The sequence below is a fragment of the Poecile atricapillus genome, chromosome 5, assembly GCF_030490865.1.
Source record: "Poecile atricapillus isolate bPoeAtr1 chromosome 5, bPoeAtr1.hap1, whole genome shotgun sequence".
NCBI lineage: Eukaryota > Metazoa > Chordata > Aves > Passeriformes > Paridae > Poecile > Poecile atricapillus.
This window is the reverse complement of record NC_081253.1, coordinates 11647637-11675299: the sequence shown is the minus strand read 5'-3', so window position 1 is coordinate 11675299 and position 27663 is coordinate 11647637. Positions and strand designations below refer to the sequence as shown.

The following is a 27663-nucleotide window of genomic DNA, read 5'->3' as shown; positions in this document are numbered from 1 at the left end:
AATAATCCATTACCATTATTTATGTCTTTGGATTGAGACAAAGAAAGAAAACAAGTATGCCATAAATGACAACTTGATGTATTTTGGTATACCACAGAACTGCATCAATTAAATTGCTTTTTACTTGTTCTGTTGAGGTTCCTGAGAAATCTTATCAAGATTATTGCTGCACATAAGCCAAAGTTGATACTGTTTGTATTTTGAGTTGCAGGAAGAACAAGAAGTGTTTTGGGTGATGCTCGAAGAAAACTAAGAAAGTGACTGGAGAAAACAGCAGTGGTTGTGATGGTGTAAGGGCAAGGCACTGTCTGTAAGGAGAGGGCAGTACTGCTGAAAATGTTCTTTCATGCCTCAAAACCTGCCCACTTTTTCCAAATATAATACCAAAAGTATCATTCAGTAGTCCTACAGAAAAATACTAATTGCATTCAGCAAGCAATATGCATTAAAAAAATAATAAAATAAAACAGCAAACTTTTCAGTTCTGAAGGACAATTTTCCAAATCCAATGCTACTAGCAGCTTTCCTCTTCACATCTGAAAATCTACAATTTCTCTACCACTACCCATATTTAGAATTTACAAGGAGGGATTTCTGCCTCTGCAATCAGAATTTGGGTTTGAAAAGGTCTGTGAGCAGCCTAAAGCAAAACTAGTTCATTTATTCCATGCTGCCCTGCAGAATGACAAGTGCTCTGTGTTCAGGGTTTTACCCAGTTAATACCTAAAAAACATACTGCAGGGTAAGGATTTGGTCTGTGCATCAACTATCTCAGTTTTGCCAAGCCACCACATCTCCCAGTTTTGTGCACTGCTAAATCCCATGTGAAAGTAGTTTTGCCACAGCAGGGTTACCTGTGATGATCAACCAGCACATGCACTAACTAAGTCTCCACTGTGGTCATGCTGTCTTGCTAGAAATTCATGCATCCATAACTCATCCCAAAAGAGCAGTTCTGATCCAAACCTTATGGAAAAAGCTGCACATAAGCATTTAAGCAAAATTAGTGGTGCTGGCATTTATGTGTCACTGCAGGTAGAAGATCTTAAGACTACTACACACTACACGAACTTTAGTAAACTGACACATCATGAATGCTTCAACACATTGTTTTGGTTAAAAGAAAAACCCACGTCAAGCTGTTTTGCAGCTTTAGTCCTAAAAATCCATGACACAATGTCTTTTTCTGCATATAAAAAAGAGCTCTGTGTCAGGTTTCCTGGTTTGAGCAATCCTAAAGCTTTACGTAGTGTGAGGTTTTGAGACCACTAACAAAATCACTGAGAGATACTGAGGGCTTTGGTTATTTTACAGCTTTGTCTCAAGGGAAAATAAAAAGAGACCATGAATTTGTTTGTCTTTTAAGGAGCTGCACTTAATGGAAGCATGAAAACATGGAGGGCCCCACTGGGTGATTAAATAGTGGTCCATATCAAGTAATAACTTTTTAAAGTAAGTTCAAGTGTAAGGAGCTGGGGCTGCACTGTACTTGCTGCAGGAAGCTGCACACAACTCTGGATCCACTGTGCTCCCTCAATAGACTTCTGCTCTGTCTCTCTATGGGCCTGTGGTTTTTTACCAGTTAATGGCCTCATCCCTGGCTGAGGACCTCAATCAGATACATAAACCACTTGATGAGTTCACACTCAACTTCCCTATGGAGCAGCAGAGTTAGGGTTAGCCTTGGCTTCTGCAGGGCACAGCCATACACCCAGCTCTCCCTGCTGCTGGGCTTCAGCACCCTGGGATGGAGGTACTAAGGATCAGACAGGCAACTGACCCTGATTAATGCATTTTTCTCTAAGTGTTCACCCCTCTCACAGTCCAGGTTTGCCACCACCTGTGCCAGAGACATCCTGGGAGATGAAAAGAGATGAACCACAGCTTGGTGGTTGCAATGCAGTAGGAAGATGGTGAAGTTAAACCATCACAGGAGTTACAGAGGCTGGAGATGTGGCCCCTCATTCACACTCTGCTGAAAACCAAAACCGGACCCCCAGGGTGTAGCATGACTTTATGGCTGACCTCTCTGGTATTGTTTGAAGGAAGACAAGACACACACTCTTCATTTGAAGCTGCTACTGTCATACTTGAAAGTGCATTTTCTTTCCCCAGCCACCTCAAACACACTGTCTTGGACCAATATACCCATTGTTGGAGCTGTGAGATGAATCAGATTAAGAAATTCCCCCAAGTCCCAGCCAGTCATTAATTTCTAACCTGGAGTAGTCTCTGCATAGACACTGGCACAGGGCTTACACCACAGCCCAGGCAGAAATGGAATGCAGGGCAGGGATCTTTGTGGGTCAGTGCAGCAGCCAAACACCTCCTGGTGTGGGAGCCCATCCCCAGGCACAGACAGATCATCCAAAAACAAGCAGTGCAGGATCAGCAGCAAGAGTAGGGAAAATTACACGTAGGAAAGTCAAAAGAAGAATGAAGGGGGCAGGGGAGAGGGGCAAGGAAATGAAGTGCTGTGGAAGAGGAAGCACATGGCAAATGTTTTTTGATCTTGCCTACAAGTGTGTAGTGAATGGTCATTAACACACATCAGTTCCTGGGACTGTCTGGCCACACACCTGAAGTCAGATGATGTACGAGGCCAGGGAGAAGGAAAGGGTTTTTTTGATCAGCAAAGCAGTGAAGAACAGGCTTACTATGTCTACAGGAGGAGTTTACCCCTTGCTAGTCCATAGGGCCACAAAGTCTCTGAAGATATGAGGGCACAGACAGGAAATGTCACTGGTGACTGCCCATGGCTCCTACCTTACCTGTGCAGCAAGGTCAAGTATTTTTGCCTGCACAGGGCAGGGAGTTCCACCTCTGAGCTCTAAATCTCCAGTGACAGTGGGAACAGGTGAAGCCAGGGCTCTTGCTCCTTGTCTCAGGAGTCTCCCTGGCTTCATTTTCCCACGTGGAGGACCCAGCCTGTACAGTGTGATATGCTGTGACTGCTTGGTGCTGATCCAGCACTCTCCAGCTTCTCTTAGAGAGCACTAACCTGGGTTTTTTGGCCATCATCCAAACACACTCTTTGCACCACACTTTTTATCTCCCCAGCTGGTAATTGCACCAAAGGAGGCTCCCAGATAAATATCGGTAGTAACACATTCTCCCTTGCTTGTCATTGTTCTTCCATGATTCAAACAGCTTCAAATGACAGGTTTGAAAAATGGCCAGGGCTTGTAAAGTGTGGGAATAGAAAGCTTCTGAATGCTGGCAAGTGCTTATCAACCCCTACATTGTAATATCAGTAACCAACTGGCAACAGAGCTGTGCCAAATTAGGTGGAAAAGGAGCACACACAAAGAAAGATCAATAGATCTAAAGACAGAATTGCTATAAGCATGAGTACTCCTGAATAATTTCACCCACTATTTGCTACAGCAGGACTTTCTCTCCAGTAGCATCTCTAACTGTTCCAGTGGCTCTCAAGGAAGCCAATACAAACATCCAAGTGTTTCAGCTGCAGTACAACATATACCTCAGCTATTTTTGCAGCTGTTCAGCAAAACCAACCCTACAGCTGTAGGGGGACTAATCAGAGTGAAAATGTATTAAATAAGATTTTAAATGGAGAAAGACCTGAAATATATATAACTGATTTTATTATCATCATCAGGTTATGCCATTTTCCACATTTTAAATCTTTCAAAGGTCAAACCCTTTCTAGCATGCATCTCACATTCATCTGAGAGTGTTGCACTTAGAAATGGACTCTTCAGTGTGAAGCTCATGGTCACAACTTGAGTGATTTAGGAGTCTTCCCATCAAGTGCCCTCTAGAATTCCCCCCTTTTTGAAGGAAGACGATGATTTTCCTCACAGACACATGTAATGCTTCTTGTGCTCATAGCTCATGATTTAGACTCAGCTTGTAAGATTTATCTTGGTTTCAGGGTAGAAAGCCCTGCCAGTTACAGCCTCTACATCCAAATTAAAAAACACTGAAAAATCTTACATCTTTATTTGCTTCAGGACTGTAAGTTAAGGATAAGTGTCTCTTATCCACCACTTCCAGAGCCATTTCTCCTCTTGACTGTGTGTTCTGTCATCATGCACAAAACAAAAAATAATTAATATAACCTCTCACAACCAGAGACATCAGAACAAGCAAACAGCTGAGAATTACAGCACTCATAAACAATTGCACAAGGACCCAGTTTGGAGATCTAATGCATTCACAGCACAGGTTCCCCAAGCTGCCCAAAAAGTAGACTGCTCTGCCAGGCACACATGGAACATGATGGCATCCACACAGTATGGAAAAGCTCATTCATTAAGGTTTCACCCCAATTTAAAGCCCCCCAGACCCCCCACACTGCCAATCCCACCCATCACTGTGAAGCAGTACTGTTAGCAAGTAAAACCTTAAGTTTTTAGTGTCCAGATACATGTTAGATGGCAAACACACCATCAAAAGAACTGCCCAACTTGGTAGAAAGTGGTTGCCAAGTTGTTTTTTTTCTATTCTCTGGGGAAAATTATTAATAAATATACCCCAATTAAATTTTTAAACAGACATTCTTAAGGGATGAACTGAAAGATAATTATGTCTTGGCACATCTATGTTGTTTTACTTTTCTCCCACCCACCACTGGAAAGACAAAAATCTTTTCTTAGTCATTCATAAATTATCTGAGGCAAGAATGGGGTATTATAACCTCTGGTTGGATTTCCTGGCTAGCACTGGCCATGGGCTTCCCCTTGCTGACCCTGCACAACACCAAGCAGCCTTTGCCCTAGCCCCCCCTGAGCAAGGTCTAGGCCAGATGACTTTTGAAGACTCCTTCCACACTAAATTATTTTATAAGCCTATGAGTTTATAGCCTTTGTCACAATAACAGGTTGACGTCAATCACTCTTTCTGGCAAGATAGTGAAACCTGATATTAAGGCTGGGAGCAAGTTTCACCCATACTGCCAGTTTTCAAGAGTAATTATTTCATTGAATGCAAAATCACTAGCCTGTAATTGATTTAATTGTATCCTTCTACAGCTCCCACCAATGCCAAGCACTGCACAGCCAGCACTGGGCTGGCAATTCCTTGAAAACCCACAGGTGAGCCCTGCCCAGAGGGATCAGCACAGTTTACAGCTGCAGGTGATACTGCTGGCTATACCAATACTGGCTCCACGATTTGGGGACAGAAAATTACTTGCCTGTGTGACCATTTTTATCCCCTGAGCGTCTTAGATGAGATGACTTTTGCTCTGAATTGGTCAAGATTTGTTTCATTTACACAACCGGATAGGCAATACCTCAAGTCACACAGACCCTTAAGGAACACAGCATAAAGAGCACCACTCACTAAAAAAAGACCATCACTAGGTGTTCCCATCACAAAATTTCTCCAAACTATGCCATAGCTTCATTCCCAGCATTTTGACAGCAAGAACTTGTATCACAGCTGGCGTGAGCCATGCAATACCAGCCCCTGATGAAATGAGAGAGAGAAGCAGAGAAGTGGGGGAAACACTAAGGGTGGGGAAAGCAATAGGGATTTTCATGCTGTAAGACTTGGTACAGACCCTTAGGGAGCTTCATTGCAGCTTTCAGTACTTAAAGGACAAACATTTCATCAAGGCTCATCACAATGGGACAAGGGGTGATAGTTTTAAACTAAAAGAAGGTAAATTTATATTAGATATAAGGAAGAAGTCTTTTACAAGGAGAGTGGTAAGACACTGGAACAGGTTGCCCAGGGAGGTGATGGAAGCCCATTCCTAGAAACACTCAGGGCCAAGGTGGATACATCTCTGAGCAGCCTGATCTATGTGAAGCTCATTGCAGGGGGTTAGACTAGATAACACTTAAAGGTCCCCTCTGATCAAACAACACTATGATTCAAAAATAAAGCCCAGCAAGAAGGAGAGTGCACAATAGCAGTTAACAACACACACACTCAGACTCTTCAGCCACTCACCTGAGATGAATCCCCAACTCTGCTCCCAACCCCACCACCAAGGGAGGGAATCATTTGGTATAGAGCCAGGTCTCCTGAGCAGGTGCAAGAAGGTTTCCTTGTCTCTGAGCTAGTAAGGCTGACCCTGTCGTGGGCCAACCTGGGAAACTAAAACTCCCAGGAACACCTGCTGGCTCATTTGCACCTCCCAAGATATCCTCCCATCTTTGGCAGAAAGGGTTTTTCCAGTCCTGGCTTCCTTGTAAGACCTCCCAAAAAATCAAATGTGTAGGTAAAAAAGTGTCATTCTTAATTAAGGGCCATCAATTTCTTCCCCAACACTTACTAGTCAGCTTCCTTGTCCTCTACCCACCTGGCACCCTGCTTAAGGTGACAAGAAAACACCTGAAAAAGGATCCTGGTAGTGTGGCTTTGACACTGCTGGGAGGGGGCTTAGTGTCTTGTACTCCTGACTATCAAAATGCCCTGCTGATATTTTACTTAATGTCTTGTCCATGCTTCAGCTATAAGTCTCCACAGGAAGAATTAAGTTAAAAATCAGACACTGCAGACAACACAAATCTGGCAGAGTGCTGCCATGGTATTTAAATTCTTACAATTCTCCCTGTGCTTAGTGGGTGCATAATAGGTAATTTCTTCTTTAAATATACATGTCTTATATTTATTCCCTTATTAAATCTGAACTCACCTCCCCACATATTCCCATATTTGTTCAACCAAGGGTGGTGGCCGGTGGTTTGAGGGTTTCTGAGTTTCACAGCGCTGTAATGTCATGAGAATTTAATTTTATAAGCAAGTGTCAGGCTAGATTTTCTCCACAGCACCAAGCCCTGAGAAACACATCCGTCTCTTTGGCCCAGGGTCTGGGCTCAGACCTGGTACTGCTCTTTGCACCACTGGGCTCAGGTACTTTGCACTAAAATATAATTTTAAGGACATTTTCACAGAGGGTGACAGAGGATCATCACCTGTGGGCCTGGAAGCCTGAAAGGTGGCAGATTAACACCACTTGGTGATATTCAGGAGAGAGAAAAAATTGTTTCATTGTTTTAAAGTGGCAGTCTCCAAGAATCCAAAGGTTCATTTTCTCAATTTCTTTGCTTTGTGTAGCTGGCCAGCAGGTGACCACAACAATCACCATAAATAGATCAAAAATTCAACTGTTTGAGAATTGAAAAGTGCAAAGCCATTGGCAGGGATGGGAAGAACCAAAAGGAAGCCAAAGCTTTAGAAAGGAAAGAAGAATGTATCTCCATTTTTTTCCCCAGTAATCACTTCAACAGTCAACAAATTTATCCCCATGTTTTCATTTGGGGACACATTCTTTTCTTTGTTTCTTTCAAGACATGCATGTGACAGTAAATAACTATGGTTGCTGAAGAAACAAGAGTTGTGGCCTCGTAGGCACTGTCATGAAATGAGGTGAACCTGATGGAAAAGGGAAGCTGTGGGCAGCTCTGAAATATTTTTTTTCTGGGACAATGTTTTTGTCCTCAGGACAACTGTGCAGCAGCGTGCACTTGGCTCAGTGTTTGTGGCCTCCAAGTCTTTGCACTGGGTCTCTTTCCAGGAATGCTCTGACCATGCACCCTCAGCCAGGATTTCCTACCTGCACTGAGTCATGTGTTCATCTTTTTGCTTAATTTTTCCCTTATTTTCCTACTACAGGTTAAACTGTTAAGATCATGGGGAGCTTAATTCCCAAAGTAGTGCCAACCCATCCAGGAACTTTCTTCTGGGAGATACTAGGCTTTGAAAATATTTTCAAGGAGGGATTAGTCTCAGCATTGCTTTTTTTTAAGTCTATCCAACATAATATTTCTATCATGTCTCCTCTCTAAAGCATAGTCTTCAGCATTTAAATTTTCACCATTGGAAAAATTATTTCTCAGTGCTCTACTGTGCTCAGCTAATTTTGGATTCTTGCTAATCAAACTTTTTTCCAGCTGCATCATACATGCTTATTACTTAATATCAGATAAATCAGAACTGAGGGTTTTCTAGACAGCAAAATAGATAGTGGCACTGTTTGCAACAGCCAAAAATAGAAGATTTAGGATGCGACAAGATAAGACAACCCTGCCTCCCTGGGCCACACATCTCTGGGGAGCAGGGGTGTCAACACTTGTCCAAAACTCCAGTTTGATCAGGACAACCAACCTCTGCTGTAATATACTAAAAAATCCTCAGCAATTTAATTTATTGCAGGGTCAAATCTTGCCTATTCAGGTAAGCCTGGAAGCATTTAGCTTCTTTACAGACGGAGTATGACAGGTGTTATCTGCCTGCTCCATAGTTGTGATTAATCTAACTGAAAGACTGCATTGTTTTGTGAATTAGAAAATTAATTTTTAAATGTTTACTTTCTGTTGAGGATTTAGATGAGGCTATGACAATGCTTTGACTAAACAGCTCCAGTTCTAAGTCTTGTTTCTCCTCACTCATTAAAAGCTCTTAACAATTCCTGTCCAGTCCTGTAGTTGCTGCTAACTTCTGGATCTGTTCTGATGCTGTTTACATGTGTTTCCCATAGAAACTAAACTGTACAGAACTTTCCCTGTCCTTGAACCCTTTTCATTAGGTAAAAACCTTCCTAGTGTTCCTTTCTGCAGTGACCAACCCCTGCCAGCACACAGGTCAAGCATACAGAAGAAGAGGGATTGGTTTTGATTTTCCAGAGGGATGGATTTTGGTGGGAACTGTCCATGAACATGACACTCCCTTGGCACCCACACCATGCAGGACACAGGGAGGGATTCACCTCCAGATCCCAAAAGCCCCAGGGATGGCCCCTGCAGCTGGCAGGGCTCATACAGCCACTGAGTCACCAATCAGTTATTGCCAGTGGCCACCCCGCACTTGGCAGCCAGCCCTGGAGAGCCCAAATGCCAGCCTTGGACCCTCAAGTGCCTACCAGCATCCTGCCCTCAGGGAACAACCCACCCAGATCCCCTGCTGCAGCCTGGAAGTGGATTTGAGTGTACACTGAAGCTGTGTTGAACCCAGCAGCCCTGTGGGACACAATGCTGCCTGATCACACATGGAGCACTTGAATACAGTATCAGGCCTCAGGTGGCTGGACTTCTGCCTCCAGAGGAATTTTAAGCTAGTAGAAATTGGGGTAGACATCCCAGGGATGCCTGAGTCACTGGTAGGAAAAAACATTAAATTCTCTTGAACCTCTATGTAGGAACACTGTCTGTGCCCTTATACTTTGCATATCAACTGCTATACATACATACAGGGCCAAGATGAGTTTTCTAATTTTGTGATTCAAATACTTCTTCAGCAAAGGAGCTGAAATTGCTCAAGGTCAATTCAGATTAAGGAGCACCCTAACACTGGTTGTACATCCATTCTCAGTACTTTGCCCTGACATGGTGTTTGGCTGCTGGAGGATACTATCTCCAAACTGGGCTCCATCTTCTCCAACTGGAAAATGACTGAACATCTGCTAATTTCCTGACTACGTAAGTTACTAGATCTATGGTTTAAACCTTGGAGGATACTGGAGTTCTTCCAGCCAAACCACTGTGAATGCTCCACAATCCAAACCTCACTGCCAGCATGTGTCTCACAGCTGCTCAATGGGACAGAGCATTGCTGTGAGGAGGGACTCTGCTCATCTCTGATGTCAGCGAGGACTAGACTCTGAAATGGCTGTGCCTTCTGAGCACTGCAAGACCAAAGCCAGCTGGCATCTGACACAGCTGGTGCCTTCAGTAAAGCATATGCCTATTGTCACTGCTTCTGCAGGAACGAGGCACTGCTCCCTCCTCGTGCCTTGACCCAGAGTAAACACAAACTGGTCACTGCCTTGTGCTGTGGGGAAATGAAGTCAGTCCCAACTCGAAGAAAATGCTGCAGGACATTTGGCTGCAGCTGATGTTCTCTGGCCAGCACTTTTCAAACTCTGCTCCCCCTCACCCTGAGAGGGTGCCCAGCCCCTCACAGCCGCACGCTGAGCAGCAGCCGACGCCAAGGCTCTCCTGTCCGCAACCGCACCAAACAAACCAGACACCAAACCCGTGCTTCTTACAAACAGATTTATTTGCATTTTGACTGGAGCACAGATTCTAGATACAGATTTCTTCTGCACAACAGTACAAGAGCCAGTGCAAAATATGCTTTTTTATTATTATTTATTCATGTACAAAAAAAAAACCCCAAAAACCAACAAATGAAAAGATGAAGAGTGTGGCAGTATTTACTCACAACTGGTACACCTCAGCCTCCCATCGACCCACCTCCACTTGCCCTTGCCTATCATGCCAATTTTGTGGCCAGCACTGCCTGCTTGTAACAACTGCATTGTCAGTGAAGAGAGGGAACTCCTCTTTGAAAGATAAACACTCACCCCAAGCAAACCAGAACAACAGCAGGCTACTTTAAAAAGTTGGGCATACTGTCTGGTCACCAATGCATCCCCCACCAGGGAGCAGAATTTTGAGGGAATGGCAAAAAAAAGGTACAAATCAAAAATGCACAAAAAATTAGGCACTAGCTTAACCCATTTGTTAGAGAGAGCCAAGCATGTTAGATACACCTCCAGTCTGCCTTCTCATATTCACCCACAGTAGTGATGATCAAAGCCAAACACTCCCCACTCTGAGTACCCTGTGCTGTCAAAGAGATTATAATCTTATGAAAATATTTCTATTACTAGCATAAAGTTAACCATTTCATAACTGGAGGAGGAAGAGAAGCTACAGTCTGAATATAAGCATTTCTTTGAGAAGTCAAAAAAATCCCAACAGATACAGACAAAAAAAACCTGTTTCAGTCATCCACCAGATGATTGTTAGAATTACAGCCAATGCTTAAGCAATACAACACTGAGCTAGGAAAAGTCATCGTATGGTTGTTCTGCTTATGGAGTAGCCTTAGTAGTTCACAAAGCATTGGGCAATCTATTTCTCTGTTTCTCTAACTAATTTTCAGAAGCTGCAATGTAGAACTGCAGTGTTAGTGAAAGAATATGCTCATCTTCACCAAGGCCTGGGATTTATATTGCAGAAATTTATCGAACTTACATCACTCCAAGTGTACTGTATCCAAATCACCTAGTTGCTACTATGGACTTTTACATTTCTACCCAAGGAATGGCAGGGTTTTGAAGCTTGATCAACCAGAGTCTTTTACATTGAACTGCAACTAAACAAAGCAGAGTACCAGTTAAAGCCAAAGAACACATGTACTCAGCACAAATATGTGTTGATACAGTACAGTATGTATGTGGATATATATGTATATATATGCATATATATGTATATGTTACATTATAAGGAGAGTGCCATTCAGGGCTTCTCAAATGCAAGAATCCTTTTACCACCTCCCAGTCTTGAAACTTCAGCCCATTAAATTTCACACTAAGACAATGAGAACTCCAGTATTTTCCATATTGAATGATTATTTCTATTTTAGCCAATTAACCATTAATTTAGCCAGCAGAAAGAACAGGAGCTTTAATTTTAATAGCACCAATCCTGCCACCTCAGTCAGGTGGCCAAATTTTTATCACCAGATCGCTTGCCCTCTCCCTGCCCTGTGGTTGTGTATCATGGGCATTACTGTAAGTTTTCAGGACATCACCAGAGTCATATTAATTGATCTCCTATTGATTCTGTTGATAGAGAAAATGCTACAATTTATGAAATTTCAAACAGACAGTACAGATCCAACAAGAATGCAAATTTATACTTCGCAGTACTCACTGGAGTCATATTGGTATTAATCACATAATGATTCTGCCTTTTCATCCCCAGCAAGCCCACTTTTATTCATAGTGGCTGTCATCATACATACAACTGAAGAACTGGACAGCTTGGGAAACCATGTTACTCACTGTTATCCTAAGCCCCAGTCCTTATAAAGTTCTGCTGCACAAATTTCACATATAGCTGAAAAAAGTTCCAGTTAAATCACTTTGAGTAGGTTTTCTTATTTTTTAAGAAAGGAATAGGAGCAACAACAATAAAAAAGAGTAAAAGTAAGTGTAATAGGCACTTAAGGAAAAAGTTAATGCTATTTAGATGAGTGAGTAGGCCGTGTCGCTGTAGGACACGAAATTATTTGCATGGACACAGCTCAGTGTATAATAGGGAAAAGAGAGTGATTTATTGCAATATTTATAGATTCTCGACAATGACCAGGGATTGGATAGTCAGGTTGCCACCTTCCCAATCACACTGGTCATGAGCAACGTCCATCAAAAGACGTTTCTTTAATGGCATGTATAAACATCTATGTTTATAGTTACTTTCCTGGGAAAGTGGCTAGAAACTATGAAAACAAGATCATAAGGTTTAATTCTCAGGTCAACAGATGAGTGAGAGCTACTCACCTCCCTTGCCTTTAGTCTATCTAGAATTTAGGTATCTATCCCATCCTAAACATTTGTGCTTCCTTTGGCTGAGGAAACAAAAACTTCCTTCTAGGTGCTGTCACTTCCACAAACAGGTCAAACAAGTCCCTCCAGGGATGGGAGATCCAAGGGGAGTCAAGGACTACCTGGCACACAGGTGAAACAAGTCTTTCTTTCTCTCTCTGCACCTTCCTCAAGGGCAGCACTGGAGGGGAGGTGCTGATCTCTCGCTGGTGACCAGCAGCAAGAAGCAAGGGAATGGAATGAAGCTAAATCAAGGCAAGTTCAGATTGGACACTGGAAAAAGGTTCTTCACTGGGAGAGTGGTTGATCACTGGGACAGACTCCCCAGGGACTTCCTGTGCCCCTGGTCATGGCACCAAGCCTGCCAGAGTTCAAGGAGCACCTGGGCTGCTCTGGATGACACTCATAGTCACAGGGATCAGTTTTAGGTACTCTTGTAAGGACCAGGGCATTGGACTCTGTGACCCTTAAGGGTCCCTTTCAACTCAAATCAGTCTATGATTCTAAGCTGATGTAACTCAAAAAACCAACCATGCTGTGTCTTCATGGATGTGTGTACTACTCAACCACAAACCTCCAACTTCCTACTGGGGCTACAGAGGTTCAACAAGGACTGGAACTACTCTGTCAAATAAGGGTAGGTATTACACACACACCCCCAAGATGTACAGCTTTACAACAGGCTCACACAGCCAACCCATAGAAAAATATTTATAGTCTATGGGATTGTTTACTTTGGTACCTTTTTAGAGCATGAAAACAAGATACATGGTCAAATTCATCCTCAGATGAGTATGTAATTATTTTATTTTAAAAATTCTAAATACAGCAAAGCCCTAACAGACTTCTTTTTGTTCAAAATTAATCAAGCAAGTGCTATTGAAACACTATGAGGACTTTGGCATATAATTCATTATATTCATTCATTATGGGCAAGAGTTGTTTTTTAAAGAATCGAGAAATTAGCCTTTTTAAAACAAGCAAACAGTTCTCATTCCCTAACTCAGGCAGCAAAGCCACCTCTATCCCTTCTTCACTACTGTGTATCAGTATTATTGTGTCCCCCCAGGTACAGGGCTATCACATCTAAGTGGATATGATACAGAAAACTTCAAGGTCTATTTAGAACCCTTCCCACGAGGTCAGATTCATCTGAGCTGCGCACCAGTGACAGCCATACCATGCACTGAGCCAGTATTACAGAGCAGGATGAAAAACCACAGCCAACATCCACCTTCCAAAGCAACCTCTAGAAAATAAATCAAACAGCTCCTGGTACACAGGGGCACACTGGTCCCACCTGTTCACAAAGGCATCTGAAATTAATTCACTGTTCTGGAAGGCAGCTATGTGTGGCCACAGCCTGGATTCTATGGCCAGGAGCTCCTCCTTATCTACACACTTTGGTTCTCAACCAAGAAGCCTTAATTCCTTCATTTCAGAAGGGGGAACCACCATGTCCCAAAGCCTAGGCATCCTTTTTGCATGCCTACAATTTGTGGAGCATCCAGGACAGTCAGTTGAGCAAGATCGTGCCTAAGTAGGCATTGCTGCTCAATTAACTGAGTTGGCTGAAGGTTTTCCCATTGTAACACAAGTTTTCTATTCTAGTATTATTTTTGGTCTTAAAAAAAAAAAAAAAAAATCAGTGGGGATGGGTGGGGTTTTTTGCGCAAAACTTGATGCTTTAATCAAAAAAAGGATGCTTTTCTCAATATTTTGCTGTTTATTTCTGTTGGGAAAACTTGAAACACATAACTTTTGTCAGAGAAATATCAGTCCGTGCCTGTCCGAATTCCTCTAGTGTCAGCTGGGAGCTGTAATTCAAGGGCTCCATGGCCCCCTCGTTCCCTGGGCACCTCTCCAGCCCTCATGACGCATTCCCTGTTTGACTAACCCAGGGTAGGAGCATCATGGGATCTGTAATTCAGCCAAGAGCTCAGCCCTGAGGGAGACACAGTGCACAAGGCACTTGAATGACAATTTCTGAGGGCTGCAGCGGTAGCTCAAACTGATGCTGCTTTAAGGGCCAAATGGATTTAATTAAATGTTTCCATTTCAAAAGGCTGGAACATTTTATTCAGTGTTTTCCAGCTGACAATTTCTCATTTTTTTGAAAAATTTCCATTCCAGGAAAATGTTTGGTATTTCAGCTTTCCATGTAAATTCAGGATGAAATGAAATGTTCAAAAATCAAATTTTGATGGTATACAGACACTCAGTTTAGGAAAAAAGCCATATTATTGAGCTGTAAGAAGTGAAATGGTTTCATCCATGCAAGAAAGGTGTGATCCAGTTTGCCTTTGACTTCACTGGAAGCCACTTTTGTAGATTAATGGAGCCTGGACGGAGTCCCGAAAGACCAAGGGAGGGTGGAGCTGATCATAGTTACAGATATGGGAAATAGGAGTCAAAAGTGAAAGAGCGAGAATGTAAGAAGCAGCAACTAAGATGATCTGTTACCTGGTCTTTATCAAAACAGTTTTACTTCAGTAACAGGATGAAAATCCATTAAGATTATAACATCAATTCCCAGTTACAGTAAAGATAGCAGTTAATCACTAATTTGTAGAGTAGAATAAATCCATGGTATGAATTTGTCATGAGCACTATAGCTTTCAGTGTTCAAAACAGTTCCTCGGTAAACCTCCATATGCTCCATTCAAGGAGACTACTCTAAAGCTAAAGATAACAATATGGTACTGAACTGCTCGCCTCAAGTTGTCTGTCCTTCCTTGAACCCCCCCAGAACTGTGCTGCTGGACTGGTCCCACAGAAGGTCTGTCAGGAGAGACCAAGGTCTCTGGACTTTGAGCACATCTGCAGGTGGAGAACAGCCAAGTGTGGGCTTCCAGAGTCGACACTTTGGGTGAAGGCTGGGCACCAAACCCATCCTCTGCACTGCCCAGTCTGTTTTGGGAGGTAGCCTCAAGCCTTCCACCTCAAAGAGTACAAGAGGAGCCCTGGGGAGTCTACATCCATCAGCATCAGGGTGTGTGTTGAAAGCAGGAGAGCACTCAGAACCGTAAGTAAATCAATTCACCTGAATATGAGGGGTCAAGAGAATTGGGATTTGTTTATCTTCCATTTCCTTTTAGTACAAGGCAGATGTTTCTAAGTAAAAAGCAGAAACCTCTACAATTTTTAAGACTGAAGAGGAGGGGAGGAAGGAAAAAACATGTACAAGCTTTGAGGATGTTCTCAGCTCCAGCTTAAAAAACCAAAAGAAACAAAACAAAAAACAAACCAAACAAAAAAAAACCAAACCCACCAAAATCACACACCACCAAAAATTTCTATCCGTAAAAGCAAGTTTTTTCTTAAGCTGTTTGGTAATTCTTAGTTCACAGGAGCATTTATCCAGAAGGTTCTTCATGTTTCCAGTCTAGGTTGTTAGCAATCTCAGTGAGGCACTAAATTTTAGGCCATTAAAGTCTCTCTGTGCAGCACGGTCATTTTAAAATGATGTGGTAGCCATCATTGCTTTCAGCTGTAATAAAGAAATGCAAAGAATATTTTCATTGCTTATAGGAAACACCAGAGATACAGAGCTTCAAATTTTCTTTCTAGGTAGTTTGCAATAGTTTGTACATTTGTTTCACAACCCGCTCATGAAAACCAATGTTGAACATGTAAATCAAATAATTCACATAAAAAACCTTACATATTGCCATATTTTATAATTTTACTCAAAGATTTCCTGCTCATTTATGTGAGTGATGTCAATGGATTTATGAAATTTTCATAACAGTGTAACTGAGAGTAAAGCACTGATCAATCAGTCTATCATAGTGTAGTCAACACCTTGACTTACACTGGATTAGATTACTTATCTTTTCAGGATAACAGCATTGAGTTTGTGATAACATTTAGTGCAATTGAAAGGAAGAATTATCTTTAGAGTAACAGGTAACAGCAGCAGCAATACACACCTTTTAATGTGCTGATAACAAAACAAGATTCGTCCTGGAAGTTTTGCACCATCTGAAGGGCAGAAGGAAAAAAGCCAACACAACACATTTTTAGCAATTAAATTCACATTTCTTTCAGGGCCAGACTTAGAGAAGAGGTATCAAACAGCATTTGGTGTCTAGTCCTGCACAGTCCTGAGTAACCCTGCCCATGAGATTATTAACATACACAACTGATAATTAAGGTCCGTGCAGTTGCTAGTGTGTTTAAGGGAAGTTCACACTAAATGTGCTTGCCTGAAACTGATCTAGCTTATTCAGCATTTTACCAGCCTCTTTGCCGCTCTTGATCCTGAAGGTTCTTACACCACTCCAATTATTCTATTAAAGATCATGTTCTTTGCTGCTTTCAGTGAAACTGTACTAGTTTAGATAGGATTAAGGTAGTCCCTTTCCTAAAAATCCAACAGGGGTAATTACATATTCAGCTAAATGATGGAGCTCAGCTGAACGTACATTAGCATTTAAAGAATACCTAGAAATGGTAAACCCCAAGAAATGGACTCCCTGCTGAATAAAGAAATTGCTACTGAAAAGCCACCCCAGCAGCATCTATCTGGCTGTTTTGATCAGATATTAGTATAGATGCTGTGCTTGCAGGAATCATTTACCTGTTTGCATTTTGTCAAGGAACAGGAATTGTAGTGAAACCTTTGTGAGGGGCAAATCATGGGATGAAAGACTAGAACCTAAAGCTGTTTGAGTTACTCATAAGCGGCAACTAGATTTTCAGAAAAGGTGCAGATTCTAGTAACACCTTTAAACGAAGAGATTATTTCAGATCTAATATGAAAAGCCCATTTAAGATTCATCCTTAGCCAATGCTTCCTCCCATCTTAGAGTAGCTATGTGGGATTAAAGAGGTGAATTACCTTCAGGAGGTGTCTCATACAGTTGAAGCAAATGCTGGACACAGCTTCAGAGAAGAGAGGTATGATCAGAACCTCTCCAATCAGTTCATGAAATCCAGCTTTGTGAAAAAGCCTTTTCCTAGCTACTGGGTATCATTCAAGAAGTACATTTTTCAGCTGCAAGTTCTCACATCAAAATACCCTTTTCAATTTAGATTGATCTCCCTATACTCTTTTGGATTTAACATCCAGTCTCTACTCCTTCAAATCAAATTTCTCTGGCCAGTTTGCATGTCTTTGCCTAATGATGCATGAAGTACATTCAGAGTACCACACTCTTGCCACTATAGTACTAGAACAAGAAAAAAATATTAGAAAAGCAATAGACCTTGTAAATAAATAACTTAAACAAATACTTAAAGCTTTCTACCCAGGCTGGTTCATGCAATTCCCCTACCAAGAGCTGCCTCCAAGCACTTTGCATCCATAAAGCATCAAAGTTTCAGATTTAATCAGGCTGGAATAGCAAGGAGACTTCAGGAATAAGCATTACAGCCTTCAATTTAGGCTCCAGTTGAGACCTACGCTCTGCTTCATTTGTTTTAAAAATGCTTCTTATAAATGAAGCTCCTTAAGTGATTCTGGTGCATGAATGAGTAAGTAGTTTAGTAGGAGGAAAAGAGGATGAAGGGCAACTCACTATTAACCTGTAAGTTAATGGAATGAACTAAATTAAGGCATCATATAATAGGAAACAGTAGCAGAGGTCCATAAATTACAGTGTGTGTATATAGTGACAGACTCAGTGCCTGGAATCATGGGCCAAGATGTAAAACTAATTGCCCTAGGAATTTTAAAACTTACTTTCTTTGGGCAACATACCTATTTATTTTGAAATAAATTTAGATCCTCATTTCAAAATGTGTGTAAGTAGCCAAAATTAAAAGGAATTAATAGAATCATTTAGGTGGGAGAAAACCCCTATGACCATCATGCACAAACATTGACTTGGCACCAGCAAGCCCAACACTAAACCATATCCCCAAGTGCCACAGCTACATGACTTAAACACCCTCAGGGATGGTGACTCAACCACTTTCCAGAGCAGCCTGTTCCAATGCTTGATAACCCTTTCAATAAAAATTTTTTTCCCCAATACCCAATCTAAACTTTCCCTGGTACAGCTTGAGCCATTTCCTCTCATTCTGACATTTGTTTCTTAGGAGAAGAGGCAGAGCCCCACATTGCTACAACCTCTTTTCAGGTAGTTGTAGAGAGCAATAAATGAACAATTTTGTCTTCTTTTGATTAAAAAAAACAAACAAGAACCCAAACATCTTTTACAAAGTAACAGTCTAGAAACCACACTGAAGTCAGTGCTGTCCATGGCCGATTTGCTCCCGGTATTTACTTTAACTTGTTGGGATTGATGGCTTTACAATTCTCTCTTGAAATGCCATAATTTGAGAGCTCATTCTAACTTTAAGAAGTCGGACAACTGTTACATCTCTGACAAAGATGTAACCCCCTTTAGCCCCCTTACCTCATTGCTCACTAATACATGGATCCCTGTGGGTCCCTGCCGGTAGATCCGATTTATCTGCTGTGGAGAAATGCTGTACAAGTTCGCAATCTTCTCCATTAATTCCAGAATGGTCAATTCTTCTAAGAAGATTGCATGATACACTGCAACAAATGGAAAGCAGTTAAGGAACGGCAAATACAGATGGCACCAAGTCACTCAGCATCAACAACCAAACGGGTTTAAGATGAATGATCAAATGGAATAAACAAGCTTAGTATTTTAAAGTATCCCCCAAATATCTGGCTTGATGATTTGCAGAAAAATACCCACTATTTGTATGCAGGCAATTAAAGCACACACAACTTTTACCCAGAGGAAAACATGGGGACTAATTACGACTTGCATCACGGGGCGCTAAAACAGCCTTCTCGTAAAGCCCCTTATATTTTTGGATAATCTCCTTTTACCGATTTAGAAGTTCAAAAAAATAATTCAATCAAAGAGTAAAACACATGCTATGTCACACAAAAGCAGTATTTTATTAGATACCATCCACTGATCCCATGGGCACAAACTAAAACATACTATGAAGAAGGTAACAACATGGATGACAGTATTGTTTTAGAAATCTAATCCAAATTATAGCTATCAGGTAGGAAAGCTGTGCCTGTTTATTACTAAATGCAAGATTTAAGGGTAATCTTTGCTCTCATTTGATTGTACATTGTGTCATGAAGGATGACAAATTTCCAAAAGCTTTGAACTTTCAAGAATTATATTCTCACTTTAAGACCTACCAACCTTCCATTTCCCTGAATTTTTTCAAACAGGACATGATCTAAAGAAAACAGTGGATAGAAGGGTGGCTTTTAATGCTATTTTCCCTATTAAAAACTGAACAGAGATTTTGCTGTGGTATTCTGCAGATAATTTGTAAGCTGGGTCTGTCCCCCAGGCAGACAGCACCCTTTGGAATCTGTAGCCGTGAAACTATAACCAAAGTGGCAAAACTGGGATAAACAGGATCCCTTCAAACACTAAGGACATGCAGCTGTGCCTCATAGGAGCTCAGGCAGAAAGCAGCACTCTCACCAGGCAAGTGTTTAACAAAATCCATACATAAGAACTTACCACAAAGGCTGCCATCTCCGTTTTCTTGTTTTTGGTGGAGGTGGGACCTGTTTTGCTCTGGCTCTTGACAGACATAAATTGTCATCTTGGGCCTTACATTTCTATGGATTAATCAAAAGCAGTAGTAAGTTATTTAGTAGACCTGAAATAGTTCCAAGACAGCTATCAAACAGCAAGAGATGGACTCATTCGGGCTGTGCATAAATAACAAACTAAGGGACAGTTTTGATGCTGGTGACTAGACTGTTTAGGATGTCTAGCAAGAGACCTTTGGGAGGTGATCCAGAGCACCTTAAGCTTTTCAAGATCAGATAAGAACAAGGAGTTTATAGCACTTGTTAAACAGTTCATCATACCTGCCTCTACTGATTTAAATCCTGCTCAGCTGTAGAATTTATGAGGTTATTGCAATGAAAGTAAGTTTAAGAGTCATTTGAGGCTTCAGGGCTTTGTTTTTTTATTGTTTGTTACCTCTGATGGAGATGCAGCATGGGGTATCGTAGGCTGTGTATCCCATGAAATGGATGCAAGCTATCAGCTGGTAGCAAATAAACCACTAGAGATCCACATTATGCTGCTTCGTTTTGGTAACATTTCTGACATGTGCTTGGATTTGAGCATCATTGTGATCTCCAGTCCATGAGAGAAGTATGAAAAGGAAATCTAAATGCTACAGCTCCAGGATGAACTTCTGGTTAAAACTGACATTATCAAGGGATCCTAAAGAAAAATAGGAAGGAAATAGTACAAACCTTCCTTTAATTGCATTAAAGAGCCGAATTCCATCAGCAGGCCCACAGATTTGAACAAAATCTTCTTTGGACATCTTCAGTAAGTCGGCACCTACATATTTCAAATTGAGTTTTCTTCAGAAGTTAAGCAAATCTTTGTTTCCAAATAGTATGTATGGGCAGCAGAAAAGGGCAGGGGTAGAGGGAGTAGAGAATCCACAAAGTTAACCAGATAGATTTACACAGAGAAGTTGCAAATTCAGAGAGGTGTGCACTTCAAATAAATCATTGTGAAACAGAAAGCTGGAAGCTGCCAAAGGAACAGTGCTGCACTGGAAAATACTCCAGCCAACTCATAAACAAGTTAGATATTTCACACTGGCCATTAAATGACCCAGTCTTCTGTAATTGTCACATTCACTGAGTTATTTCATCATGCTGCAAGTTAGAGAGAGCCTCTTCGTGTTTTCAACACATCTAACCATTGCCCCTTCCACATCTTACTAGCATGTACAACTACTTAATGGCAGGGTACAGTGAAGGTGCCAGATGCTTCTTAAACATGCACAGGGACAGGATGAGAGACAGCAGACAGAAGATGAAAAGCTGATTAAATAGAAGAAAAAACTGACATTTTCACTGTCAGAATAGTTAAGTATCTGAAGAGGTTGTTTAGAGAGACTGTGGAATTCCAACTTTGGTGATATTCAAAGGCAACTGCACAAGGCCCTGGACTTGCTTCAAAGTTGTACTTAATGAAATTGGGAAATCCCTTCCATCTTAATTTATTTTCTTCCCTTTTTACTTACTCTAGAGGTCTACAAACTGTTTTGACTAATGGTAACTAATCTAAGAAGGAAAGAACAACCACACTGGATCAGACCAAGGATCCCATCAAAAGTGGCCAGCAGCAGATGCTACATGAGCTTCACTTACAGAAGAGAAAAAAAACAACAATTGGACTGTTTAAACTCACCCGAAAAACTTGAGAAGAGTCTACAGAATGGAGAGAACCTATTACGATGAAGCCACTGCTGGGCATCTTGAATAGAAGCAGAAGGAAGGAGATGCTACATTGCAAAAAGAATAAGAAGGTCTTGAAATGAACTGTTCACCAGTGTCCTAAAAGAGAAAAGCACCACATTAACATGATCTCAAGTACTTACATCATTGCTGGGAGGCAGGAGCTCCATTTGGTGGGTTGGAGAACTGTTGCTAAAAGAAATTATATAAAATTGGAAGAGAGAAAAAACACATTATTTTAAATTTTACATTGCAGTGTCCATCTTCTTTCCCCTCCTCTATTTGACTCAACTTTCAGAAGTTACATCCAACTTGGCTTTTTTTCTCTATCAGATTTTTAAAAAGGTGTTCAAAATTTGGAACAAGAATAAAAAAAACCCTCTCTACCTGAGTCTTTTGTCAGTCAGTTGAGGTCCTCCTCGAGACTGAGAGAAAAACTCAGGCTTACTGACCTCAATCAAGCTCATGGATATGGTTGACTCACTAATGTGACATCATCTAAGCAAGAAAATTGTAACCTACAGGGCGGCTGAACTCGAAATTTCTGTAAGTCAGAAATATCCTAGCTAAATCCACTGTCTAATAGTAATTCTTTACAAAAATTGAATCAAGGACTTTATAATTCAACCCTGGTGTTATCTTAAACATAATCAAATGCAATAAATCATGCACAAACCACATTTCTACTAAATTCTCCTAAACACAGACAGGACTCCTAAACATATCAGGGATTTTACCAAAGGAAAAAAAATACTCAGATCTCTACTAACATAAAATTTTGTCATTTCAGCGTTTGTTCTTTCTCATAGGTTGAGGGGATTCATTGCAAATTAGTGATACAACATGGGTTAATACAACCTGGTAATTAAGTTGTGTGGGAAGGCAGTAAGACAGCAGAGTCCTACCAAAAGAGAAAGGCCTATGCCAAATTCCTAAGGGGAAGTATGTAGCAGGGAGGACTCCTAAGTACTGAGGGACACTGCTGTACCTTTCTGACACCAGTTACCATCTTCAGCATTTCAGAATCACTGGAGCTGTCTCATTATGATGGCTATTTGATGAATTAAACATGCCTTCATTAGTCCTTTGTTCTGAAATGGCATCTCAAAACCCAGGCTGTTTTGCCCAAACAGGATTTTTTTACACGTCATTCACTTGGAATTCAGCACCCCAAACTATCGCAAGACAAAGTACGGAAGAAATACCAACTCTGAAGAGGTTCTGAAAGCCTCTAACACACTTGTGAGAAGATACTGGGGATTGCATGGCGAGTTCTCACCAGGAACTGCCCTGGAGACCCTCTGATGCTCACCTTCCAGCCACCACATGAACAGTGCACGTACAAACAGCACTCTACATTGCAGGGAATTCCTGGATGGGAGGTCTTAGAGGCTTTTGGAAAATACTTCCTCCTCACTAGAAAGGGTGGTGATCCTTAGTATCATCTTCCAGGGTATGAAATGCATGGATACACAAAGGCTACCATATCAACATGAAACATAAAGCACGTATTTGTTACATACCCATCTCCGAGGTTGAAGCTGTTGGGAGAACTGTTGTAGCTTGGAGAAGGAGCATTGTTCATTTGATAAGGCACATCTGGCCAGGGAGAGCACTGTTGGAAGAAAGGCAGCAGGGAAACTTTCATAAGGATGGAAATAAAGGATTCGATTCTCCTCTAATACCACATTCATGCTGTTGCCACGCCACTAACTTCAGCTCATCACTCCTGCTGGGAAGAGGAGATGGGCCATGGATTTTCTACACTGCTCTCCAAGCAGGCTGTCAGGGGGCCAGATTGATTCCAGTTGTGCATTCCATATTTCTTTCTCCCATTTCACAAAGCCTGTCCCCAAATAACACTGGGCCAAAGTGTGCACAGCTGTAAGTCAGAGCAATGCCAGTAAGTCAACTCAGACTGAAGGCAGCAATGATACAGAAATACCCCTGGTCTCAATTATAAACCCCTAATTAAATCCAGGCAAGAGTGACAAAAATGCTCCAGTGCCATTGCTTCAGGTTTATACCAGCAAAAGAGCAGAATTTGAACCAGCCTGCTGAAACCTCTGGCCGTTAGTCGAACAGCACAGTCATAAATGGATATTAGATGGGAAAAATTTAAGATAGACACAAAGCTACTAAAAGCCTTCACAAATATAGGTCAGACTCCACATTCCATGACAGTAGTGTAAAACCAGAGTAACCCAGCTAGAATTGGTGACTCTGTTCTGAATTTAAGCCACAGTAATCAGCAGGAGAAATCTAGCCCTGTTGAACCCCCCACCACTAAGGGCTCAAGAAAATGCTCTGTAGTGGCCTTGTTTGAAATGATAAAAAGACAGCAAGTGTAGCTTTGGAGCTTTATCATCTCCACAAACACTAGCAAATATTTTATCATCTCCACAAGCACTGGCAAATATTTAACTCTTTGGCAACCCACATTTCCCCACACAATATGTCAAAGTGCATCAAAGCTCATAGGGAGAGTCTGGGATCTGCCAGCTCAGTAGAATTAGGTCTGTCAATCAGAAAACATGCTGGTTGCTCCTGGCAACATGAGGAAAATTGAGTGGGAGAGACTGGATCTCACAAACAGGAAGTTGATAGAAATTAAGAATAATTAACATCATTTTTTGAAGTCCAGCAAGCTGCTCCAAAAAAAATAAGAACTAAATCAAGCAGCAAGTCATTCCCATAGGGAGACTGAACAACAATTTTAAATCCCTTTCTTGTGTCCTGTTGCTGACTAATTGTGCAGCCTATGGTAAGTTTATACAAACATTTTAGTAATGACAGGGAGGGGCAGAAACACATACAACTCTACACCGGATGCATCAGAATATAAGACACAAGATATTACTAGAGTACAACCTAGAATCTTCTCAGATTTTGCATGTAACAACAGCTTCATAGGCACAGTCACAGAAAAACAAATTAATAATTTAATCAGCATCTGTTCAAGTGCCCCATCTCCAACAGGAGCTTTTGCCAAGCAGTTCTGAAAAAATATACAGACAATTGTATTTTCATACAACTGGCACCTGAGGCCATGACAAGTGCCCAGAAGCACAGTGGAAATTGAGAAAGTTGGTTTGGGTTTTTTTAAAGCCAGGCTGCTAAGGGTTGGTTTATACCCCAAAACATAAAAAACTTTGGCATCTTTCATAAATTTCAGCAGTGAGTCATTTTATAATTTCGCTCCACTCTCAGTTTCACTCAGATCTGAGCATACGTGTCTCCACAAGACAATCTCCAGGGCTCAGATGCTGTTTTCTTTTACATTTATCTCCCAAAATGATGTTGTATGATGTATCTAAAACACTTTACCTCTGTGAGAATAGTTGTCTCATAGGAAGGCTGATACTTCTCCTTCTCTTGGATAGTCTTCTTTTCCATTTTTTCCCTGTCAGTCTTCTGTTTTCTGTCTGCTCCTTTAGGCTATAAGTACAAGCACAGGCTCTCCCTTATGCCAAGTATTACAAGTTTGAAGACAGAGGCCAACAGATTTATCTAATCTGTTCCCCAAAGCCTCCTTAAGATTTACAGGAATTCTACATATGAAACGAGATTAGATCTGCATTTTCTAGACAAAAGAATTAATCAAAAATCCCTACTGTTCCTGTACATCCACCACTAACGCCTACTGCAATTCTAAAATAAGCTGACCACAGTCATGAGATGTGATTCCAACTATTTCAGTCCATAAGTTATGCACCTCAACTGGCATTTGTACCATCTTTCCAGAAAGAGGAAAGACACTGCTCACAGGAACAAAAGTAGAGCAGCAGATCCCTTGAGAAAACAGGCCAATGGAGAGTTTGTTGTTAAGTAGTTATAAGTCTGCCATGCCTGGATTAGGAGCTTCAAAGATGCTTTTTCTCTGAATCTTTTTCTCCTCCAGGTATCACAGAGTCAAACTCTGCTCCAATAATGACAACAAAAAGGTATTTAAGATCTCCACAATAACATTTTATAGTTTGTGTAGGATTCAATCAAAGAAACTGAAGATGCCATAACGTCTTGATTGCCTGGAAGCATCAAAACACATTGGATACCCTAAATATTTCAGAATTTTCGTAGTGTTTGAGGCACAATGGACTGGCACAAGTCCTGGTGCAACACTTCAGCTAGAATTGCTGTGCAGGTCAGTGTTTATGCCACCATGTGCACAGGAGTCCTGTTTAAGATCTTGAGCATACCTAGTTAAAAGTCTGTTCTTTTACTCCAATATTTGCATTGATCCTACACAATCTGAAATTTTTGCACATTCCTGTGCCTTAATCTAGTTGATGACAAAGCCAAAACCACCTCATACCTTGAACACTTTGATCTGGCAGCTTGCAGAATGCAAGTGTTCTGTGTATTCACCATTTTCATTTTGCTTAAAGGTGTCGATTTGCACCCGGAAGGGCACCCCTTTCTCTCCTCCATGCTTCCGTGGAGTAAATTCTGTGCTGATGCAATGTACCTGGCAAAACAGAAGCTGTGCTCATCTCTGGAGAACCTGTGCTCATCTGAATTTCAGATACTGCCTGAACATGAGGTTTTGATTCCTCACAAAAAACTAAGAGTGTGTTCATATGTTTTCATTTCTGTTCCTTTGGACAAAATCAGGAGAACCAGCAGCTCAGAGAGAAACAGGGCATCAGGAAAAGCATCCTTTGATTAAAGTAAATCCCTCATTCATATTAAAAACAGATAGCTGATGCTCAGAATGAGAAATAGTCATGAAAGAGGAAAGCAAGGAAAACTAACAGGTTATGAACCATTTCCTCAAGACAATACCTATCCATGAAAGCAACACCAGTGTCTGAGTATTTTTTTAAAGGAAATCCTGGCAGCAGAAGGTAGTACTCCAACACTAACAAAAAGCCAGCAAACTGAGTTAGTGAGTATCCTACAAATTAATTACACATGATTGTCACATGAGTTAGTAATTATCATTAACATCCTTCCCTCCTGTTCACGTACTGCCTATTTTATCTCCCCAGGTCTTTAAAAGATATCTAACCACTGTGTTTACTATAGAAATAGGACTTAATCTCCTACCTGAATGAATGCTGAAGCTCTCTTTGACGGATCCCAGAGAAATTCAACAGTGTTCAACTGGGTCGGACTAGCCCTGGGATCCAAGATACCAACTGACAGTGGGATATCTGTAGAAGAAAACCCCTAAAATTTTAAAAATATTAAATTGAAGAGGAGAAAGCATTTCCATACAATCAGAACATGCATGAGAAAGCGAAGCCATCAAAGACATCTCTACTTGGGACCTATAGTGCTAGATTTCCTTCCCTCCCAAAGACATAGAGGACTCATAAAAAACCTAAACACACATGTTTAGGTGCAAACACCACTCATCTCCCCAGCATTGCAGAGGTGCCACAAGGAAATAGTCTCACCTATATCAAGGATGCGGTCCCCAGGCCGACTCCACCTCCAGCCCTCAAGCTGCTGATGCTCTGTGTACTGCAGGCGGCGGTCATGGAAAACTACACGAATTATACTCTGTTAAAAAAAGATAGCAATATGAGCAATGGGATCCAGAATCCTCTCTCAAGATGACTTTGGTTTTCCAGAGTAGAAGCAAAAGCTGATCTGTTATGTTTCTCACCCCCATTCATGAGGAGAGTAGAAGGGTCCACCTAAGAGACCCATCACCATGTGTATCACATTCCTAAGGGACCCCTGAGAGAGAAACACACTTCCCCCTTCACAGGGCACATCTTACAGGAGTAACACAGCCCTGTACAGCTTTCTGGGATTCACTCTGGAAGCACTATAGCAATGTCCACCTAATCTTGGGTGTCATGGCATGTGAACATCACTATACTGCCTCATTACCCCTAAAGGCTCATAGGGGGGTAATAGTTAATGTGTCTATACCATGTCCCAACCCCAGTATATCCCACTCTGATTTGCAAATGTGGAAGCCAGCTCACCTGTCCCTGCACCAATGGAGCTGACATGTCCAGAACACCTTGTCAGTGGGAATTAAACCTAATTCCAGCCATTAAGAGCCAGTCATTGGATTTGCCCGGGAGTAGTTAAACAAGGGTAGGTAGAGATGGAAAACGCCTCACAGCAGGCCAGTCTGCAATGGTGCAGCCATGCCAAT

The 27663-nt window shown here is 41.5% G+C and overlaps 1 protein-coding gene across 1 annotated transcript in view; it reads right to left on the bottom strand.

The window, feature by feature from the left end:
- Positions 1-9954: 9954 nt before the first annotated feature.
- Positions 9955-27663, bottom strand: part of TFCP2L1 (transcription factor CP2 like 1) — a 35960-nt gene continuing 18251 nt past the window's right edge. Inside the window, exons 4-15 of the mRNA XM_058840243.1 lie at positions 26948-27053; positions 26595-26701; positions 25861-26013; positions 24873-24983; positions 23069-23160; positions 21689-21737; positions 21499-21592; positions 20544-20634; positions 19792-19892; positions 18679-18821; positions 16246-16297; positions 9955-15803 (exon numbers count right to left, since the gene is read on the bottom strand). Coding sequence (XP_058696226.1) covers positions 15766-15803; positions 16246-16297; positions 18679-18821; positions 19792-19892; positions 20544-20634; positions 21499-21592; positions 21689-21737; positions 23069-23160; positions 24873-24983; positions 25861-26013; positions 26595-26701; positions 26948-27053 — 1137 coding nt within the window. The 3' untranslated portion in view covers positions 9955-15765. The remainder of the gene's footprint in view (positions 15804-16245; positions 16298-18678; positions 18822-19791; positions 19893-20543; positions 20635-21498; positions 21593-21688; positions 21738-23068; positions 23161-24872; positions 24984-25860; positions 26014-26594; positions 26702-26947; positions 27054-27663) is intronic.